Below are 22094 nucleotides of genomic sequence, written 5' to 3' on the forward strand. Positions count from 1 at the left end.
ATCGATGGTAGTAGTAGTATAGTCATGGTGGTGGTGATGATTGGTAGTAGTAGTAGTAGTAGTAGTAGTAGTAGTATAGGGATGGTGATGGTGATGGATGGTAGTAGTAGTAGTATAGAGATGGTGATATGATGGATGGTAGTGGTAGTAGTATAGTGATGTTGGTGGCGGTGGTAGTGGTAGTATAGTGATGGTGGGGATGATGGATGGTAGTAGTAGTAGTTTAGTGATGGTGGTAGTGGTAGTATAGTGAGGGTGGTGGTGATGGATGGTAGTAGTAGTAGTAGTAGTAGTAGTAGTAGTAGTATAGTGATGGTGATGGATGGTAGTAGTAGTAGTATAGTGATGGTGGAGGTGATGGATGGTAGTAGTAGTAGTAGTATAGTGATGGTGATGGATGGTAGTAGTAGTAGTATAGTGATGGTGATGGATGGTAGTAGTATAGTGATGGTGGTGGTGATGGATGGTAGTAGTAGTATAGTGATGGTGATGGATGGTGGTAGTAGTAGTAGTAGTAGTATAGAGATGGTGATGTGATGGATGGTAGTAGTAGTAGTGTAGTGATGGTGGTGGTGGTGGTGGCGGTGGTAGTGGTAGTTTAGTAATGGTGGTGGTGATGGTAGTAGTAGTAGTAGTAGTAGTAGTAGTAGTAGTATAGTGATGGTGATGAATGGTAGTAGTAGTAGTAGTAGTAGTAGTAGTAGTAGTAGTAGTAGTATAGAGATGGTGATGTGATGGATGGTAGTAGTAGTAGTAGTAGTAGTATAGTGATGGTGGTGTGGCGGTGGTAGTGGTAGTATAGTGATGGTGGTGATGACGGATGGTAGTAGTAGTTTAGTGGTGGTGGTGGCGGTGATAGTGGTAGTATAGTGATGGTGGTGGTGATGGATGGTAGTAGTAGTAGTAGTAGTAGTAGTAGTAGTAGTAGTAGTAGTAGTATAGTGATGGTGATGGATGGTAGTAGTAGTATAGTGATGGTGGTGGTGATGGATGGTAGTAGTAGTATAGTGATGGTGATGGATGGTAGTAGTAGTAGTAGTAGTAGTGGTATAGTGATGGTGATGGATGGTAGTAGTAGTAGTAGTAGTAGTAGTGGTATAGTGATGGTGATGGATGGTAGTAGTAGTAGTAGTAGTAGTAGTAGTATAGTGATGGTGATGGATGGTAGTAGTAGTATAGTGATGGTGGTGGTGATGGATGGTAGTAGTAGTATATTGATGGTGATGGATAGTAGTAGTAGTAGTATAGTGATGGTGGTGGTGATGGATGGTAGTAGTAGTGGTATAGTGATGGTGATGGATGGTAGTAGTAGTAGTAGTAGTATAGAGATGGTGATGTGATGGATGGTAGTAGTAGTGTAGTGATGGTGGTGGCGGTGGTAGTGGTAGTTTAGTGATGGTGGTGGTGATGGTAGTAGTAGTATAGTGATGGTGGTGGTAGTAGTTGTGGTGGTTAAATTTAGTTTCATTCTCACACAGTTTTTATTTAAAATCTTGGAAGTCATTTCAAGCATTTATAGCCACTTGGATAAAATGAATACAAAACAACCACATTTTATATTTTTTTTATTATTATTATTAATTATTATTATTACTATTATCAAGTAGTAGTATGCCGCTATTTGCATGCATTTTCACACATTGTAGTAGTAGTAGTAGTAGTAGTAGTAGTAGTAGTAGTAGTATAGTGATGGTGATGGATGGTAGTAGTAGTAGTAGTATAGAGATGGTGATGTGATGGATGGTAGTGGTAGTAGTATAGTGATGGTGGTGGTGGTGGTAGTGGTAGTATAGTGATGGTGGGGATGATGGATGGTAGTAGTAGTAGTAATTTAGTGATGGTGGTGGCGGTGGTAGTGGTAGTATAGTGATGGTGGTAGTGATGGATGGTAGTAGTAGTAGTATAGTGATGGTGATGGATGGTAGTAGTAGTAGTAGTATAGTGATGGTGGTGGTGATGGATGGTAGTAGTAGTAGTATAGTGATGGTGATGGATGGTAGTAGTAGTAGTATAGAGATGGTGATGTGATGGATGGTAGTAGTAGTAGTAGTGTAGTGATGGTGGTGGCGGTGGTAGTGGTAATTTAGTGATGGTGGTGGTGATGGTAGTAGTAGTATAGTGATGGTGATGGATGGTAGTAGTATAGTGATGGTGGTGGTGATGGATGGTAGTAGTAGTAGTAGTAGTATAGTGATGGTGATGGATGGTAGTAGTAGTAGTATAGAGATGGTGATGTGATGGATGGAGGTAGTAGTAGTGTAGTGATGGTGGTGGCGGTGGTAGTGGTAGTTTAGTGATGGTGGTGGTGATGGTAGTAGTAGTATAGTGATGGTGATGGATGGTAGTAGTATAGTGATGGTGGTGGTGATGGATGGTAGTAGTAGTAGTATAGTGATGGTGATGGTGATGGATGGTAGTAGTAGTATAGAGATGGTGATGTGATGGATGGTAGTAGTAGTAGTAGTGTAGTGATGGTGGTGGCAGTGGTAGTGGTAGTTTAGTGATGGTGGTGGTGATGGTAGTAGTAGTAGTAGTAGTAGTATAGTGATGGTGATGGTGATGGATGGTAGTAGTAGTAGTAGTAGTAGTAGTATAGAGATGGTGATGTGATGTATGGTAGTAGTAGTAGTAGTAGTAGTAGTAGTAGTATAGCGATGGTGGTGGCGGTGGTAGTGGTAGTATAGTGATGGTGGTGATGATGGATGGTAGTAGTAGTAGTTTAGTGGTGGTGGTGGCGGTGGTGATGGATGGTAGTAGTAGTAGTAGTAGTAGTAGTATAGTGATGGTGATGGATGGTAGTAGTAGTATAGTGATGGTGGTGGTGATGGATGGTAGTAGTAGTAGTAGTAGTAGTAGTAGTAGTAGTAGTAGTATAGTGATGGTGATGGTGATGGATGGTAGTAGTAGTAGTAGTAGTAGTAGTATAGAGATGGTGATGTGATGTATGGTAGTAGTAGTAGTAGTAGTAGTAGTAGTAGTAGTATAGCGATGGTGGTGGCGGTGGTAGTGGTAGTATAGTGATGGTGGTGATGATGGATGGTAGTAGTAGTAGTTTAGTGGTGGTGGTGGCGGTGGTGATGGATGGTAGTAGTAGTAGTAGTAGTAGTAGTATAGTGATGGTGATGGATGGTAGTAGTAGTATAGTGATGGTGGTGGTGATGGATGGTAGTAGTAGTAGTAGTAGTAGTAGTAGTAGTAGTAGTAGTATAGTGATGGTGATGGATGGTAGTAGTAGTAGTATAGTGATGGTGGTGGTGATGGATGGTGGTAGTAGTAGTGGTATAGTGATGGTGATGGATTGTAGTAGTAGTAGTAGTATAGAGATGGTGATGTGATGGATGGATGGTAGTAGTAGTAGTAGTAGTGTAGTGATGGTGATGGATGGTAGTAGTAGTAGTAGTATAGTGATGGTGATGGATGGTAGTAGTATAGTGATGGTGGTGGTGATGGATGGTAGTAGTAGTAGTATAGTGATGGTGATGGATGGTAGTAGTAGTAGTATAGAGATGGTGATGTGATGGATGGTAGTAGTAGTAGTGTAGTGATGGTGGTGGCGGTGGTAGTGGTAGTTTAGTGATGGTGGTGGTGATGGTAGTAGTAGTAGTAGTAGTAGTAGTAGTAGTAGTATAGTGATGGTGATGGATGGTAGTAGTAGTAGTAGTATAGAGATTGTGATGTGATGGATGGTAGTAGTAGTAGTAGTAGTAGTAGTATAGCGATGGTTGTGGCGGTGGTAGTGGTAGTATAGTGATGGTGGTGATGATGGATGGTAGTAGTAGTAGTTTAGTGGTGGTGGTGGTGGCGGTGGTAGTGGTAGTATAGTGATGGTGGTGGTGATGGATGGTAGTAGTAGTAGTAGTAGTAGTAGTATAGTGGTGGTGATGGATGGTAGTAGTAGTATAGTGATGGTGGCGGTGATGGATGGTAGTAGTAGTAGTAGTAGTAGTAGTATAGTGGTGGTGATGGATGGTAGTAGTAGTATAGTGATGGTGGCGGTGATGGATGGTAGTAGTAGTAGTATAGTGATGGTGATGGATGGTAGTAGTAGTAGTATAGTGATGATGGTGGTGGTGATGGATGGTAGTAGTAGTTGTATAGTGATGGTGATGGATTGTAGTAGTAGTAGTAGTAGTAGTATAGAGATGGTGATGTGATGGATGGTAGTAGTAGTAGTAGTATAGTGATGGTGGTGGTGATGGATGGTAGTAGTAGTATAGTGATGGTGGTGGTGATGGATGGTAGTAGTAGTAGTATAGTGATGGTGATGGATGGTAGTAGTATAGTGATGGTGGTGGTGATGGATGGTAGTAGTGGTATAGTGATGGTGATGGATTGTAGTAGTAGTAGTAGTAGTAGTAGTAGTATAGAGATGGTGATGTGATGGATGGTAGTAGTAGTAGTGTGGTGGTGGTGGTGGTAGTGGTAGTTTAGTGATGGTGGTGGTGATGGTAGTAGTAGTATATTGATGGTGGTGGTAGTAGTTGTGGTGGTTACATTTAGTTTCCTTCTCACACAGTTTTTATTTAAAATCTTGGAAGTTATTTCAAGCATTTATAGCCACTTGGTTAAAATGAATACAAAACAACCACATTTTATATTTTTTTATTATTAATTATTATTATTATTATTATCAAGTGGTAGTATGACACTATTTGCATGCATTTTCACACATTGTTAATGTAATATACTGACACAATGTATTTTTGGACGTAAATTGAGATTTTGCATCAATTCAGGACATTATTTTCCTCTTTGTTCCTCTCTCTCCTTCCAGTACAGCTCTATACACGATACAGCGGGATGGGCGGGGGGAATGATGCTGCCCCTAGTGGCGTATGGGGGTATGTGCAACTCTTGGAGAGATTGAGGGCGGAGAGCATAGTCCCAGGAGAGGGAGGGAGTGAGGAGGGGCAGGAGAAAGGTTATGTGTGGTTAGAGCTGTTATCCCAGGGGGAGCCTGAAACTCTCACATTCCTGACATAGCAGAGCTATTGAGGCAGTACAGCCAGTGTGTTAGTAAGAGAGTCAGTCTGCTCTGAGCTCTCAGGCTGTGTACAGTCTGCTCCCAACACTGACGGATAGACACTTACACCAAGGACATTGGCACATGCTGGCACCCACACCGCTGCAAACATTGGCGATGATCTGGTAAGAACCCACTGCTCTTTTGGGTATTGGGACCATCACTTGGACAGTTTTGTTTTGTTGTTTTAACTTTTTCTCTGCAAGACTATCATTTTAGACAGTTTGTTTATTTTACTTTTTTTATTACAATATTTTATTCAATACGGTTCATTGTGTCAATGTTTTATATATATATACATACAGACGGGTATTATTCTTCTTGCTCTTCTGAGATATAAGGAAACAATAGGGTAGACATGGTTTCATTGAACATCTGTTAACGTGTATATGTAATAATGTGGATATAATTCCTTTATTATTGTATATGTATTAACATATGTTTGTATATTTATTATATATTATATATATATATAACACCCATGCTTACATTATGTATAAATATTGCATACGGTATTCTTGTAAATGTGTGTCCCATAGACTATGTACTCTTAGGACGGGTCTCTTGTTGGTCAGGTTGACCTGTTTACTTCAGTGGTTGACATATTTACTTCAGTTGAACTCTAGAAATATGTTTCTATTCGATCTTGTTACCTATTTATAGTATTGTGATAATACAATCGCGGTTTGGTTTGCTTTGTTTACAATGTGTCTGTTATGGGTTAACAATGTTGCATTCTTTCATGGGGAGAGAAGGAAAGAAATGCAGGTGTTTGGTCACCCTTAGCAATGGCTGAGGAATTCATGGGGTATTTTTTGTTTGTTATTGTTCTTATTTTGAGTACAAGCTTTTGTATAGTTGTGGCAGGGCTGCAATGCACAAAGAATGTCAATTGCAACACAAAGGGCCCGGTGATGTCACGTTGTAGATATTGGCGAGGTGGTGGTATCTCTTACGCTGTGGAAAACAGCTTTGGGCATTAAGATAGCAGGAAATCCACAGGTTTGTGGTCCTTAAACTCATCATCTAAGGATGTTGCGGACGGCAATGTGTAGAATGTTGAATATAGTCAATTTATTTAACCCATTGTCACCAAATGAGCTATTAATGTATTAAAACTATTCTAGCTATGTATCTATCTATCTGGTAACAATAGAGCATGGAGTTAATTTAGAAAATGTGTCCTTTAGAGTTTTTAACCTGGCATAAGAATTAATTTTTTCTACGCCGCTCTAGGAATCTTCTACAGATGTTATATTGTTTGGTTTGTTGTTCAACTTCAACTAGGATATCTGGTATTCAAGGGAAGACTACAAAACAGAAGCTGCAGGGGGGCATACCAGAGAAAGACTGGACCTTATCTCTTTAGAAAAAAAGGGAGGGAGAAATTCCAATCATTTATACAGCCCTCCTGCCTAAAACAAAGGTCAAAAGTCTTACCTCTCCAGGTTACTGTGAAACAGCGGGTGTTAGGGACTAGAGCAGCAGAAAGGTATTTGCAATTAACCACAACAGGTACCATCAAGGTCAATCCTTTGCTGCTAAATGCACAGTAATAATTAGGGTTCCTCAGCCTCCAGCGTTGTCCTCGGAGTCACTATCTATTGACATGCACATATTTTGTTAAAAAGAGTTTTCACAGAAAAAAAAAAAGGAGGGATAGTAAACATAGACACATGAAGAGATGATAGGTGATATAGTAGAAGAATGCCAGATGAGTGTAGAACAAGAATCTATTGTAATATGTTGTTTTTCTATTCACAGGCTGCTATCACCAGTACCTTAGATCAGTGGAAGATTCGGGGAAAGGATTACCCAGTATTCTTATTTTATTATTCTCTTGTGGGATTTATATTTATCTTTTAAGCAAGAATGAGAACAGCTGAGGATTCGTCTGGAACGGTCCTGCACCGTCTTATTCAGGAGCAGCTGAGATATGGGAATCTGAGTGAGAATCGCACATTGTTGGCCATCCAACAACAAGCTTTGAGGGGAGGTGGGGGCAATGGAAGCCCCAGGTCATCCCTTGAAAGCCTAGAACAAGAGGAGTTTCAGGGGAGCCCTTTCCAAAGGCAGGAACCTCAAGGGCAGGAGCACCATTGTGACCATTTCTACTTGGAGAACCCTATGTATAAAGCTTATGAGTTCCAACACAAAGGTGAGGAGCTTCCAACCTATGAAGAAGCCAAAGCTGCCCTTTCTCAATATTACGCAGCCCAAAATGTCCAGAGGGTTGAACATGGTCCTCAAAGGCACGACCAGTCCCTTATGGAGCTGAAACATGGCCATGTAAGGTCTCTGAGTGAGAGGTTACTGCAGATGTCTCTTGAACGTAATGGAGCCAAGTCCCAAAATCTCATGAGCTCTTCACACAGCTTCCCACAACTTCCTAAACAGTATCAGCTCTCAGTAGCTCGTGAACAACAAGAAGGAGTAGTACACTACAGAAATGCTCCACCTGAGTATCCAACTTATACCCAACCTGACCAGATCAGTGGGTATGCTCCCGAACAAAGGCGATATTCCGGAGATCTCCCATTATACCGTCAGCCTGATGTCAGGTAAGCACATATATAGTTAACTATTGTACTATTTCCTTTACAGTCTAACATGGTCCATAATAATAGTTTCTTCTAAATGAGAACCCATAAACTAGACTTCAAAGAGTTGACAATCTGAATTTTGTATTCCCCCCGCACAGACAGACCAACACTGTATTAAAAGCTACTTCAAAGGAGGATATAAAAATCTCTTTAAACTCTGGCATTTAAAAGAGATCCCTGACAATAAACCCTGAGCTGGTGGGCTGCCACAATTCTGCATTGTTCACACAGGAAGAGATAAGCAGGGACAGGAAGTGGCTCCGTATACGAGAGACGAAGAAAATAGTAAAGGAATATTTTCAGTCTCAGAGTTAAAGAATTTTCTTCCTTGCTAGTTCTTGTAACCCCTTTGGCAGCAGCAGCGATTAGTCTCATTAACGGAAATACCATCCCCCTTTGTGATAGCTATTATGAATTCCTAAAGTTCCAGTCAACGAACAGTAAAAAGGAAGATATATTATTCTGGCTTTAGGCAGTGCACCTACATCTGCTGCCTTCCTTCTAGACATTGGTATCCGGGCTAGCTCTGGAATGGCATTTTGATCATAGGTTGTAGATGTAGGATAAGGAACATCAATAATGTATATAGGTAATTATATTCATAGAAAATTGCATACATACTCCAGACCTAAGCGGGAGCAGGATCTCTGTGCATTCAGAAGACCAGTTCTATCTTAAAAATGTTAGTATGGCTGGCTGATTGGTTGTTTTTCGGAGTCCGTCCATCATTGCGGATGCACCCAGAATGCTTTTGGAAAATGATTCTCTATGAAAGATGATGCTTTGTGTAGGTTGTACAAGACCGTACAGGCCCTATATACAAGTTAATGCGAATCTCTCCACAGTGTTATAAAAACTCTTTCCAAAAGTGAAGTCATTTTGTTATTTTGGGACAGGAAGGAAGCACAATCAATCAGCATTAGCATTTAGAACTGATTGACATCATAAAACAAGTAAAGAGTTGTTGCTAAATTAATATATACAGGTAATTCTGACGTAATGTTTTCATTTATTCCTTGTAGGACAATGCCGGATCCTAACGTACAATACAGCCAAATGGCATCTTTTAATGCTGCGGGTAGTCACATGGCTCGAATGGACGCTCTACTGCGAGAGAATGAAAAGTTGCGCAGGGAACTTGAGACTTACAGCGAAAAAGCTGTCAGAATCCAAAAGGTAAAAACAATATTAAAGTATCCTCTTGTAACGGGTGTTATTGTTGTAGGCACACGTTACAAGTGCAATGTATATCTATGAACTGCTACCCAGCAGCTGTCTTTCCTGTCTAGTACATTTTGGAAAAGCCATTAGTGTCCATATAAGGTTCCCATCGGCAAACAGGTTATTGTAAATGTTCTCCAGCTGGTAATGGAGGGTGGGGTGTCTACCCCTCTCAGTTTCATTTTGTCAACCCTTTCACTTTCTCTGCCCCATCCCCCCTCCACATAGACTTTAACAGCTGCGAGGACTCTTTGCACAATGAGGCAGCTATGAGCCATTTGTTAAAGGCACACGTAGAGCTGAAGGCCGCTGACAGTTGCTTGGGTTTTGTGTTCTGCTTGAGCTGACCTGATGTGGCATAAATGAGCCATTGTGTGCGGATGAAAAGGTGCCTGTGTTAGGAAGGCCTCAGCTGTAAGGAATAGGGAGGGGGTGCCATCCCCTTAGCAAATGTGTAATCCAGACAGGCAGGTGGCATAAAGTCTACAGACATAATCAGTGTTTAACTAAGGAGCGCTATGAGGCTGTCTGGGCCCTTTAAAACTATTTAATATAGAAACCAAGTGTAATGGGATCACTATAAGATTGCGGGAATCCTGTTTAGATTTTCGCTAAGCTAAAACACCAGAGTTCTATTCATTTCCGAATTATTGTTTAGATTAAATATAATGCAATAGTCCCAAAAGAGATAGTACTAAACATATATAGAGTCCTCAGACATAATTTAAACCTGAAATGGGGAAAGCTGATTGGCTGTTATAATATATCATGTTATCATGTTATAATAGATCATGTGTGTGTGTGTGTGTGTGTGTGTGTGTGTGTGTGTGTGTGTGTGTAATATATCTTCAATGCTCTGATAAACATTACAGCCTATTAATCCCTTTTCTATTTTGCAGCTGGAGACAGAAATTCAGCGAATCTCTGAAGCCTATGATAGCCTCATGAAAGCATCTTCTAAGAGGGAGTCACTTGAGACTGCCATGAGGACCAAGATGGAAGGAGAGATGAGACGCATGCAAGACTTTAACCGAGACCTGAGAGGTGAGGGAAGAGGGGGAATAAAGAAAGGCCTTTTTTTGTCCACGTTGACATGCTTATTTTATGTGCTATCAATCATCATTGTCTTCTCACAATGGATATTAGCGTTCACTGAATGGGCTCATTCGATTAAGACCATCAAGCCCTTGAAAAGCCATGTACGAAGATGAACTCAGACAACAGAGTCATAGGAAAAGCAATGAGGTCTCCTGACAAAGCTCATTAGCCTACATAGCCTATCAACGTTGTATTAATTGGAGTCTTTGATTGTAAATGGCAAGATTCTGGAGCACTAAATCCCTATATATATGTATAAGGCAGATATTTTGAAGAAGAAGACCACGCCACTAGAGAGACAGACACAGAAATAAGTTGAAAGAGGGAATAGTTGAGGAAACAGTAGAGTAGCGATATGATTCATCAATGCGGAAGTTTTTATTTTTGAAGTCTAAAACTTATTTTTGTGGTTATTCTATAGAACGGTTGGAATCTGCAAACAAACAGCTGGCAGCCAGGAGTCTGGAGAACCGAGAAGACAACCAAGGGACTGTATCCAAGCTGCTTGCTCAGTGTAAGTTGTATAATTTTACTGTAGAACAGTGTTCGGCAACTCGTGAAAACTACAACCCCCACTCTATGGAAAATAGGAATCCATATCTTATTTCACTCTCTGTTATGAACTTTATGTGTTAAGAATTCATAAATGTATTCCTTTTCAACCTCTATTACACACTGTGCAAATATTACCATTGGGTTTATTGGCGTTCATAAACAAATGAGTCTTAACTTCTATTACGCTGCGTACGTGGGATCTGGCCTGACGCACTTCTAAGGATACAGGGGAGGCATCTCCATTCTCTGCTTCCTGAAGAAAAGGCTATGCTGCTTTAACAAACAAACAGAGTTCAATGTGACCTGAATTCTTTGCATTCCAGTAGCTGAGCTTCCCCATCCCCCTTTCTTAGTTTGAAGAAGTGGAGGGAAAGGGGAAAAACACTGTAGATCACATGAGAGACCAGCACTGCATGGGTTACCAGGATAAGGACTGTAGTCTGTCTAGTAGTAAATTCTTATAAGAGCACAACGTTTTAAATACTGTAGAAAAAAATAATTCCATGAGGAAGTAGATGTAGCACAAGTTTAGTGTCCTCCTGTATAGAAGATAATATGATGGTGCCCTGTGCCATTCCTTAAAAAAATTACCATAACTCTTCTTACACAATTTGCAACATTTAATACTGTCATGTTACATATAGCAACATACTGTCATGTTACATATACGTTACATTGACTGGTATAAGTCAAATAACATGTCATTATACTGTAGCCCAATGATTGCAAACCTCCTTGAAGGGAGAAGCATTAAGAATCTCAAGCCTTCATGATACCTAGTGGCTGATCCGAGTTAACGCAAGCACATAATACACTTTACTCACCCTAAATTTCTGCATCCTGCCACATTAAACTGACAGCAATGCATATCCCAATGTTGGAGAGCTGGGAACACCACCAGAGAGAACTGGTCGTACCAGGATATACATCCTTGAGCTGTCATGTCCCTAGGTGTCTGGCTTCTCCAGGCCTGGGAACTTGCATGTTTGCTTAACCTTTTCATGGAACAGTGAAGTAGCAGTCAAGTTTAACATATACTTAGGAATATTCTTGTTAGGTCATTCCACATACAGACAAAGCTCTTGTAAACATGTTCGGATCTCACAGGCCTTTTGGCTGTTTACAGAGCTTATCGTACCTCTCAGGTCTCTTCTCTTTGTTTGCCAAGTCTTCTAAAGCTGGCTTGGATCTCCAGCTCTGAGGGAACATTACCGGCTTGTAGGCTACTTGCAGCTGGTATATTAAAATCAATTCACCACTTCTTTGTTAAGCCTGCCTTGTATTTGTTCCGGGACTGCTCTTCCCACCAAACACAAGTTCACATTTTACTCTGTTCCAAGAACCAGGTGAAGCATCGGTCAGCTACTTTAAACTGCTTAAGGTTGAGATCACTGAGAGTTTCAGGTTATTAATAATATATTTTTATTGCATATAGGTCGTGAACAGCAGCAAGAGAAAGAGAAGCTGGAGAGAGAGATTACCCTCCTGCGGAGTGCTAATGAGGACCAGCGAAGGAGAGCGGAGCTATTGGAAAAAGCCCTCCGTAATGCCCAGTCCACAGCAGCTCGTACAGAAGATGAGCTCCGCAAGAAGAGGGCATATGTGGAAAAAGTGGAGAGGCTACAACAAGCTTTAAGCCAACTCCAAGCTGCTTGTGAAAAGAGAGAACAACTGGAATTGCGTCTGCGGACAAGGCTGGAGCAGGAGTTGAAAAATTTAAGGGCACAGCAGGTAGGAATGACTTTAGTTCAAAGTCTTTTTTTACATTTACTGTATTCTCTTCATTGTCTTTCAAAGTCCAAATCTGAGAGAAACACAACCTTACCATTTTCTTTTTCAAACAGAGACAACCATTGTTGCAGAGTGGAGGTCAATCACCTGAGCTTTCTGTTCAAGTGCTGCGAGAAAAAGAGGAACGGATATTGGCACTCGAGGCTGACATGACCAAGTGGGAGCAGAAGTATTTGGAGGAACGCACTATGCGCCAGTTTGCCATGGATGCCGCTGCCACTGCTGCCGCTCAGCGAGATACTACTATCATCAATCACTCGCCTCGGCACTCACCAAACAATAGCTTCAATGAGGATCTCCTGATGGTCAACCACAGGCACCAAGAAATGGAAAACAGGTATGATACAAGTTCTTACAATTGCCATGCTTGAGAATGTGACTAGTTTCACCTTGTTTTTCTTATTATCCTTTCCTTAATTTTTAACAAGGATTTTCATGTTGTCTCCCCATGTAGAATTAAAGCTCTACATGCTCAGATACTAGAGAAAGATGCAGTCATCAAGGTCTTGGAGCATCGCAAACCCCACCAGGGCCCATTACGACCGGCTAAGTCTGTACCTTCCATCTTTACACTGTCTGTGTCAACTCCAAATTCAGCAGCTGGAGAACGACAAGCCAACATGTCACAAGGAACAGCAGGTGATTACTTCTACATATTACTTACACATCTCAAGATAGCAAGACTTGATGTTTCAGCTATTTGAAGTTCTGTAATAGGAACATTACGCTTATCTTTGCCTTATGTTTCTTTTCCAGTAAGCCAATCGAAATGTTTGCCACCTGCCAATGCTAGCATCTTACCTGTACATTCGAAACATGGCAGCAAAGATGGCAGCACCCAAACAGAGTGTTCAACTGAACGAACAATGGTAGCAGACTCCCTTCTGGACAATAACACATCTTCATTAGGTAGGTCTCTTGTGTCCATTGTAGGCCATATAATCAATCACATTTTTATGGTGACATGTAGGATTATGGAATGATATTGATTAATAATGGGTGATTCGTAAACTGGAGAAGCTTTATACTAGTTAAGTCAGTTCCCACAAAACAGTATGGACTTACAGAAAGGGTGTGTTCTTGGCGCTCATTGTATACACTACTACAAGAAACGTTGTATGTTCACCCATCAACACGGCTTTTATTCGCTCGTCAGGAGTCTTCACTCCACTATACCAATATAATGCAAGTGTGGACACTGTTGCTAGAGCGAGCGTCTATTCTTTCAATGCTAATACTCAGAAGGCGTTTCGCAACGGCAGAAGCTGCACTCGCTTACCTCCCCTCCCCCAGGCTGAGCTTGTGCCGAGCCTTGCATAGCTGAGAGCTTTCTCCTCTCACAATCCCTGCCAAGGCTTGGCCTCCCTTGGTGATGACTAATGCCAATGAATTTCAGCTATGCAGCTGGGAACAGAATGCAGGTGTGAGGCCAAAGATTGAACGAAGAAGGGGGGGACAGTGGGAGGGAACATCTCTAATGTACAAAAGAATACATTATTGATATCTTGTGCCTTCTACTTCACAATCAAATGTGATCAAAGCTTAGGATGGTATAAAAAGTGTATTGGGAAGAAGGGTGTGAAAAGATTAAATTGTCACTAGTTCCCACAAGTTCCCAGAGTAGAAAAAAAAAGTTGACTAAAAAAAAAGTTGTCTGATGACTTAAAATATCCTCCACCCCACACACAGTTTGACTGGCACTAAGAAGCCTTTGTTAGTCATTATGTTCTTAAGAACAATTAGTCAATAGAATCTTAAGGTTTTCTCATATTTCTCAAATTCCCATTACTCGGCTTTGTTCAAAATGCACCAGAAATGTAACCCCACCATAATGATACAGTCTGTCTGCTCACCACGTAAGGCTACAGACATGTCTGGAATGTCTCCCCCACCACTATCACCACTTCATGATACAGCCAGAAAATAGGCCATTGTGACCCAGAGTACTCATTGTGGAATCTTGAGCAATAGCGCAGCATACATCATCCCAGACAAGCACCACAAGGAAGGCCTACTGTCCCGGCTTCACTCCTGGTCACAATTCATTGTATGGAATTCCATCCTCTTTTATGCGGCCACATATTAACATGACTGATCACATGGTTGTCTCATTATCTATGTATTCAATGGCCTTTGTAAAGAGTGAATCAGAGAATGGAATCACTAGGGTGCATAGATGGATAAAATCCAGTCATGCATAGACAATTTACATTCATGCTGACAGGATATCCAGTGAATGTATATTAATATCTGTCAGTCTGCTGCTTATCATGTGCTGGCATTTCAGATATTACAATGTAGTGTGTCCAATACATATGAAATGTGTGAATGCTGCGTGTAATTATCATGCCAGCTTCATACTTTACATTATGATTATTATTTTATCATGACCAGTTTGTTTTTGTGCTTAGATAGTGTTGAGTAGTTAAGCTCCTCCATGGATGAATTAGTATGTGTCTATCATTTGTGTAGTAAATAGTAACATTTTCAAAAATGAGTTTACGCTTCGTATTCTTTTCCTGATTTATTTTACATTTTGCTGAAGAGTCGCCATTTATTCATGAACGGTTTCTTTTTCTTTTTTTAGAAACGGTATTTACTGCAAAAAGCTCCAACATTTCTGAAATGGTAGAAATCCTCATCTGAGCTTCCTACTCCCTGGGGATAACATCCCGAATGTTGAGAAAGTCTTATACGACCAGGAACCATAGCTGGTCGATCAACTGTAGTCTACAGGGAATGAATGTCATGTTCAGTCTGTAACTACGAGGCAGTCTTACCACCAGAATAAGGTGTGTTCAGCTTGGAATCTCCAACCTAAAATGTAGAAGGACTTTAGAGTTGTCTGAGCAGTGGCTTAAGAAGATTCGAGAAAGATCTCCTTAGATTTTCACCCATCAGAAGTTGATGACACTTAACAACTTCAATTAATGTGATACAGTGTCTAATCCTTTGGAACTGCAACTCAACCACAAGGCTTTGATTCACATGGAAACAGACTTTGGGAGGAGGAGATGAATAAAGTCTACTTTTGGCTTTCGAAAACCAAGTGCCAATCCCTGTTGCTGCTAGAAATACCTACAAAAATGTAGGGGTTTGAAGTGGTTTAAAGTTGTCGGACTCTCGTCCCGAACATTTGTCATGTAAATACCTATGTGTATATTTTTATAAGTCCTTCTGTTGGTCCTTATTTGTATTTATACAGCTATGTTTCTGTCTTGTTCCAAGACCTTCCATGGTCTACTTTAATGTTCTACCAAGATACAAGGGTCAATACATGAGCTGAGGCTCATAGGTTGATGCTTAGAAAAAGCTCACACAAGTGCAAGCCAAATACTATTCCTTGTACGTCTCCACTAGATCATATATTGTATTTATTTTATATTTTAAAATCCTTTCCCACACTTTTACCCCTCTTTATTGTCTGGCTAATGTTGCTGGTCAACAGTGGCCATTTTTCATTTCTACATATGTACATTGTTTACAAAATTAGATTAAAAGAAAATTGTATTACGCAATGTAGTAAAGATTTTTCTAGAAATTGTCACCCCTTCCTCTACCCTTCTGACATCAGAATGGGTTACAAATGTAATATATTTTTTGTATTGGTATTTCTGCCTATCTGCGCTGTGAAAGTCTGTTTTATTCCAAAGATGTATGAATCTGATATATATTTTTTGTGAGTTTACTTAAGTTATCGAAAGTATTTAAAGATGTAAGCGTGGCTGATGTTTCTTAATATTATTCGCTTAATGTATGCTGCCTGAATGCCGTCTGGTTCTGCTGTTGCAGACCAGAATTTTGTTATTTTAAATATGAAATTAAATAAATTTTAAAAGTAAAATGAAATCTGTGTGAAAACATATCATTTATTACTTCACAACGGAGGTTGGAACCTGATCGGGCAATATCCTTAATGGAATTCTCCAGGCAAAACTGGAGGGGCAGAGCATGACTTGGATTCAAAGAACACCAAAGAAAGACTCGTGAACCTTCCCCTTAGGCCATGTACTATCAATAACACTTTGCATCAGTTTTGCATGGCGTGTTCCTTTAAAGTGTCTCTTCCCATACAGAGGTTTATATACGTTATGAAGCTTCATTTACACAATTGTAGCACAATCGGAGAAGGAATATTGAAGCTGGATTGTTACAAATACTATTGGAGACTCCAGTTAGAATCCCAATGTTGATGTTTTAGAATATGAAGGGGCTAAAATATCAGCCTTCATAATCTGGCAATGGGGAAATTGCATCAGAAAGTATGGAGTACAAAACATGTGCCGTAACGTGCTTCTTACATGTGCAGCTTTTTACAACGTAACAGTGTAGGTAAAAACTCTCAATCTGGAGATAGGACAGGAGAGAATTCTGCAGCCATGATGGAGATTAAAAAAAAAAAGTTGAAGGGGTTAGAGGTTAAAGAAAAAGTTTGGAGATTAAAAAAAAAAGTTGTTTTTTCCCCCGCACACAGCACCACTCTTGTCAAGTGACTGGGGCTAGGTTGCAGTACTAATCACAGCCTGTTGAACAAGAGTTGCGCTGTTTCTGGGTGAATGTTCAGGTTTTTTTAATTTGTTTGACTCTGTAAAAGTGGTTCAGCTCACAAATGATTACATCATGTTGTTGCGTTCAAAGATATTGACTGTCTTCATTCTCAAAATGGCCCATGCACCATGTATAGGCAATAGATGCTCTAACGAAAATATTCTTCCAAAAATAACAAATATTTCCTATATGTGACATAGTACTTCAAAAATAGGACGTCTCAACTTTTATGTTTTGAAAGTTAGCGACTTGAGAAGATTCCTAACACGCTATTTGGGGAGAAAAAGATGTGACGCGACATCTCCACTCCTAGTTTTAACAGCTGAATGGAAGAAACGAAGCAAAAATTCCAACCTTTCATAATCAGAGGAGCTATTCGTGAACAAATATGCCGAGATGTGTTTACACATTCCTGTACTAGTGCCCTTCCCTGTCTGCTAGGTCTTTATTCACCCTCTTGTCTGTCTCTTTTCCTCCCTACTACAGCTCCTACTATTTTTGTCTTACCTTCTCTGCTGTGAATCAGTGCATTTACCACAAATTAACCTATGGTTTCCAAATGAAGTCATGCTCAGCTGACTCCTTGATAAACTTAGTATACACCAAAGAAAGCTGTGGCATTCTATAATTTATTGAATGATCATAAAATATTGTTATACAAATTAAAGGAGATGTCTGTCTCAAGCAAATCCTTTCCAAATGTCGTATTAAAGGGGTAGTCTCATGACTACAATTCCTTTCCTGATAGAAGCCACCGCAGCGATCATCTGATCAACACGCATTTGGCTTATCAAACCCAGCAAACAGCTGATTTTGCCAGGGGAAGTTTCAATCAGCCTTACATTTAGTATGCGAGTATTATATGGTGGCTATTCAGATGAATGACCATTTGTGTAATAGATGGACGGCTCAAGTATGTCAGAGCAAGAGAGGCTGTTTGTTAGCAGTTCTCCACTATGCCTAGTAGAGAGGGGTCCCTCTGATGTTCATATGCCATAATATGGCATATGGATAGGTGTAGTCGTAATGAGACAAAACCTTTAAATTAAGTAAATATTGTGAAGCCCCACAGTCAGGACCCACATCTGGTACCTAAAGCTGAGGTTCGACACGGTTCTGGAATACGACAAACATCCATAGAAATCAAAAGAAGTATATTTCCATGCTCCAGACCGTACAAGCCAATACAGTAATGATCAGACACAAATACAGGCAGAAAAATCATAACACTTAAATCCAGTGACTCACAGGTAATGTCTGATTGGAGATATTCTCTTTCCTTTTCTTCACCATCATGCCCAGATCTCCTTGCACTTTCTCCTGATGAGTGTAGAGTTTGCTATCCAGACATCTTTGGCACCTCTCTTCAGCAGCCCTCCCTCTGTAGCAACACAAACTCCTCACCCTGCTGCCCCCTTTAACACTGCCATTCTGATGCTGTCCGAGGTTTCCCCATTACTGTACCTACAGTGCTGCTCAATGAATACTATACTGCCAAAGAATAGTGCATGAAGTATAGTGACCCCCCAAAATAATAATATTATATTAGTATCCCTAAAAATAATAGTGACACACACATAATGCCCCCCAAAATAGCAGTTACACACAGTGTGACAGAAAATTATAGTGCCCCTCAGATAGCACCCAAAAATAATATTGTCACACACAGCGTCATGAAAAGTTATATTCTCACTCATATAGTGGAACCCAAAAAAATAATAGTAGTGCAACTCTCAAGGACCCCAAAATAACAGTGTGACACTCAAGGCTCCCCAAAAAAACTGTGTTTACAACATGATTTGTTTGAAACCATTTTTTTGTCCTCATACAGCCAGTCTTTTTTTACAAGTGTTAGGAAACGGATCCCATCCTTATAGGTGTGAACAAAGCCTTAGGTTATCTGAGGTTTTCCACCTAAATTTATTTTTACAAAAATCTGACTAATATGGCAGACAAGAAAGGTATAAGAAGAAGTAAACTCTTCTTTCTCCTTCTTTGGATTTGAGCAATCTGACAAGCTGGTCGCTAGGGACAGACTACCTGACAACCTAATTTAATAGGTGTTAAGCACCGTATCTATAGCAACCAGTCTGTCTGAAATGAAAACTCAAATCTGGATTGGCAATTTGCTGACTTAAAAGACTGTATCTAATTCTAGTAAATTCTTGCCTGCTTATGATTTTCTGTAGTCTTGGCTGCTATTTTGCTCTGCATCATTAGATCACAGATACGATCAGTGACAGCAGCTAACCTGCATTGTCTAATGGGAGCCTGAGGCTATCTGCCTACAGTTCTATCATCCCTCCTCCATACTTTACACTGCAGCTTAGCCTGTTCTGATTGGATACAATGTATTAGCACAAGACCACTACAAGCCTGTCAGGAAGTCAGTGCTTAGAGAGCTGACTTCCATTACTTCAGGGATAGAATGATTATAATCTACCATCCACTACACCACCAGAAAAAAAAACTATTATCAGGTAACTTCCCAAAAATGTGCTACTGCCACAGTAATGGGGTGTCAAAAGATACACTCTTAATCTTTTCAAAATATTTGGTCACCTTAGAATCATACTAAATTTGCTGCACTACTGCAAATTGCGTAGCACTTTAATGCAGAGGCGTAGCTAGGTTCTCCAGCACCCGAGGCAAAGATTCTGGCTGGCGCCCCCCCCCAACCTCTTTCCCGACATCTCCCTCCCCCTCGCCATGTTTGTTTTCTCTAACAATCGACCTGTCATTGCTTTTTATGTAACACATTTGTACATCTTACAAGCAATATGGTTCTATACACAACACCAGAACCAAGCTCAGTACATAAATACAACACCAGCACAAATACAGCTCAATTTTGTGCAACCCCTGCTGTATAGGTGTGTACGGCGTAAAAATACAGCTCCCAGCATGGCCCGAACAATGGTAAGGATATGCTGGGAGTTGCTGTTTCACAAAAATAAATCCTATCATAATCATTCCACCCATCATCTCGCTGCAGACCATACAGTGACTACATTACTGATTAGATGTAGAATAAACATTTACATTAAGTGACTCACCGGTGACGTCTCAGATTCTAGTTCTTTTTCTCCATCCGGTCCAGACCTCTATGATGACTTCTCCCGGTCACAGCCCATTTCTGCAGTTTGCCGCTCACATGTCTTCAGCTTCTCACTTTACCAACATTTCTGCACCTATAAATAAATATAACGTTATCATTATACCACACACTACGCCCCTAAATATAATAGCACCATACACTGCACCTCTAATTATAATAGCACCATACACCGTGTCCCACACACACACTGTGCCCCCTGTAGATAGTGCCTGCCATAGAGCCCCCTGTAGATAGTGCCTGCCGTAGAGCCCCCTGAAGATAGTGCCCCCATATAGCCCATCGATGTATATAGTTTCCCACAAATAACTCCCCCTATAGTGCTCTACAGATAGCCCACCCCTGTATATAGCCCCCTGTAGATATAGCCCAGCCCTGTATATAGTGCTCCACGTATAGCCCAACCCTGTATATAGCCCCCTGTAGATATAGCCCACCCCTGTATATAGTGCTCTACATATAGCCCCCTGTAGATATAGCCCACCCCTGTATATAGCCCCCTGTAGATATAGCCCACCCCTGTATATAGTGCTCCACAGATAGCCCAACCATGTATGTAGCCCACCTGTAGATATAGCCCACCCCTTTATATAATGCTCCACATATAGCCCACCCCTGCATATAGTGCTCCACATATAGTCCACCCCTGTATATAGTGCTCCACATATAGCCCACCCGTGTATATAGTGCTCCACATATAGCCCACCCCTGTATATAGTGCTCCACATATAGCCCACCCCTGTATATAGCCCCCCTGTACATATAGTCCACCCCTGTATATAGTGCTCCACTAGATAGTCCACCCCTGTATATAGTGCTCCACAGATAGCCCACCCCTGTATATACTATATACAGGGGTGGGCTATCTGTGGAGCACTATATACAGGGTTGACTATATGTACAATGGGGGCTATATACAGGGGTGGGCTTTCTGTGGAGCACTATAGGGGGAGATATTTGTGGGATACTATATACAGGGGTGGGCTATATCTACAGGGGGACTATATCTACAGGGGGACTATATCTACAGGGGGACTATATCTACATGGGGACTATATCTACAGGGGGGCTATATCTACAGGGGGACTATATCTACAGGGGGACTATATCTACAGGGGGACTATATATAGGGGTGGGCTATATCTACAGGGGTGGGCTATATACAGGGGTGGGCTATATACAGGGGTGGGCTATATATATAGGGGTGGGCTATATCTATAGGGGGGCTATATACTATATAGCCCCCCCCTGTAGCTATAGCCCACCCCTGTATATGGTGCTCCATAGATAGCCCACCCCAGTATATAGCCCCCCTGTAGATAGACACCCCCCCATAGATAAAGCCCCCCGCGTGTAGATAAAGCCCCCCCCATAGATAAAGTCCCCCTTGTAGATGAAGTCCCCCCGTAGACAAAGTCGTCCCCCCTGTAGATACAGCCGCACACTTTTATAACAATTAAAAAAAACAAAAACAAAAAAACAATTCAAACTCACCTTATTCCCGCTCCCACGCTGTCCGGCAGCCATGGAGACCTGCTCTCTTCTGCGCAGGTCTCCAGGGGGTTGAACACAGCGTCTATGAAAGGCGCTGATTGGCTGGGCAGGATGACTTTCCCTGTCAGTCAGTCAGCGCCTTTCATCGACGGAAGCGTCACTGGTACAAAAGGTACCAGTCGCTTCATTCGTGTAAAGGCGCTGAATGGCCGGGCACGTAACGTGCCCGGTCATTTATTGCTTCTAATTATACCTGTGTCCTTGCGACACAGGTACAATTATAGTGCAGGAGCAGGTGGCGCTGGCGCCCCCCTCTAAGCTGCGCCCGGGGCACATGCCCCGCCTGCCCCCCCCCTAGCTACGCCCCTGAACTTTAATGTTCCTTTGAGGGGCAATATTGCCAGATTTTTGGCGATTGTCGCAAGGTTACTCGCATCTTTCTTTCCCATAGGGAGATATTGTAGTCGCGAGCGAGTAGTTTTATTGCGCCAATTTTATTGTGAATATTGAGCCCTGTGTCGCTGTGGAGCCCTAGCTCATCTTTCCCCAGAATATACAATTTTTTATTCCAATGCCCTGTAGTTGTTTTACTGTCATGTTTTTTCTATGTTCCTGCCACTCCACCTACAAAAAGTCAATCACATTT

At 41.2% G+C, this 22094-nt stretch overlaps 1 protein-coding gene across 1 annotated transcript; it reads left to right on the forward strand.

The window, feature by feature from the left end:
• Positions 1-4962: 4962 nt before the first annotated feature.
• On the forward strand, positions 4963-16140 carry AMOTL2 (angiomotin like 2). The gene is made up of 10 exons (XM_075861197.1): positions 4963-5148; positions 6788-7584; positions 8649-8802; positions 9747-9891; positions 10367-10459; positions 11936-12231; positions 12345-12628; positions 12746-12930; positions 13048-13200; positions 14879-16140. Exons 2-10 carry the CDS (start codon positions 6896-6898, stop codon positions 14935-14937), a joined length of 2058 nt encoding a protein of 685 aa, XP_075717312.1. The 5' UTR covers positions 4963-5148; positions 6788-6895; the 3' UTR covers positions 14938-16140.
• Positions 16141-22094: the final 5954 nt, after the last annotated feature.

The sequence above is a fragment of the Rhinoderma darwinii genome, chromosome 4 (genome assembly GCF_050947455.1).
Source record: "Rhinoderma darwinii isolate aRhiDar2 chromosome 4, aRhiDar2.hap1, whole genome shotgun sequence".
NCBI lineage: Eukaryota > Metazoa > Chordata > Amphibia > Anura > Rhinodermatidae > Rhinoderma > Rhinoderma darwinii.

Bases quoted from the DNA above. Each gene is read 5' to 3' on its own strand.
- AMOTL2 (XM_075861197.1), top strand. From the start codon at position 6,896: ATGAGAACAGCTGAGGATTCGTCTGGAACGGTCCTGCACCGTCTTATT. The intron at 9,892-10,366 runs GTGAGGGAAGAG...GTTATTCTATAG, and splicing joins CTTTAACCGAGACCTGAGAG to AACGGTTGGAATCTGCAAAC. The intron at 12,232-12,344 runs GTAGGAATGACT...TTTTTCAAACAG, and splicing joins AAAATTTAAGGGCACAGCAG to AGACAACCATTGTTGCAGAG.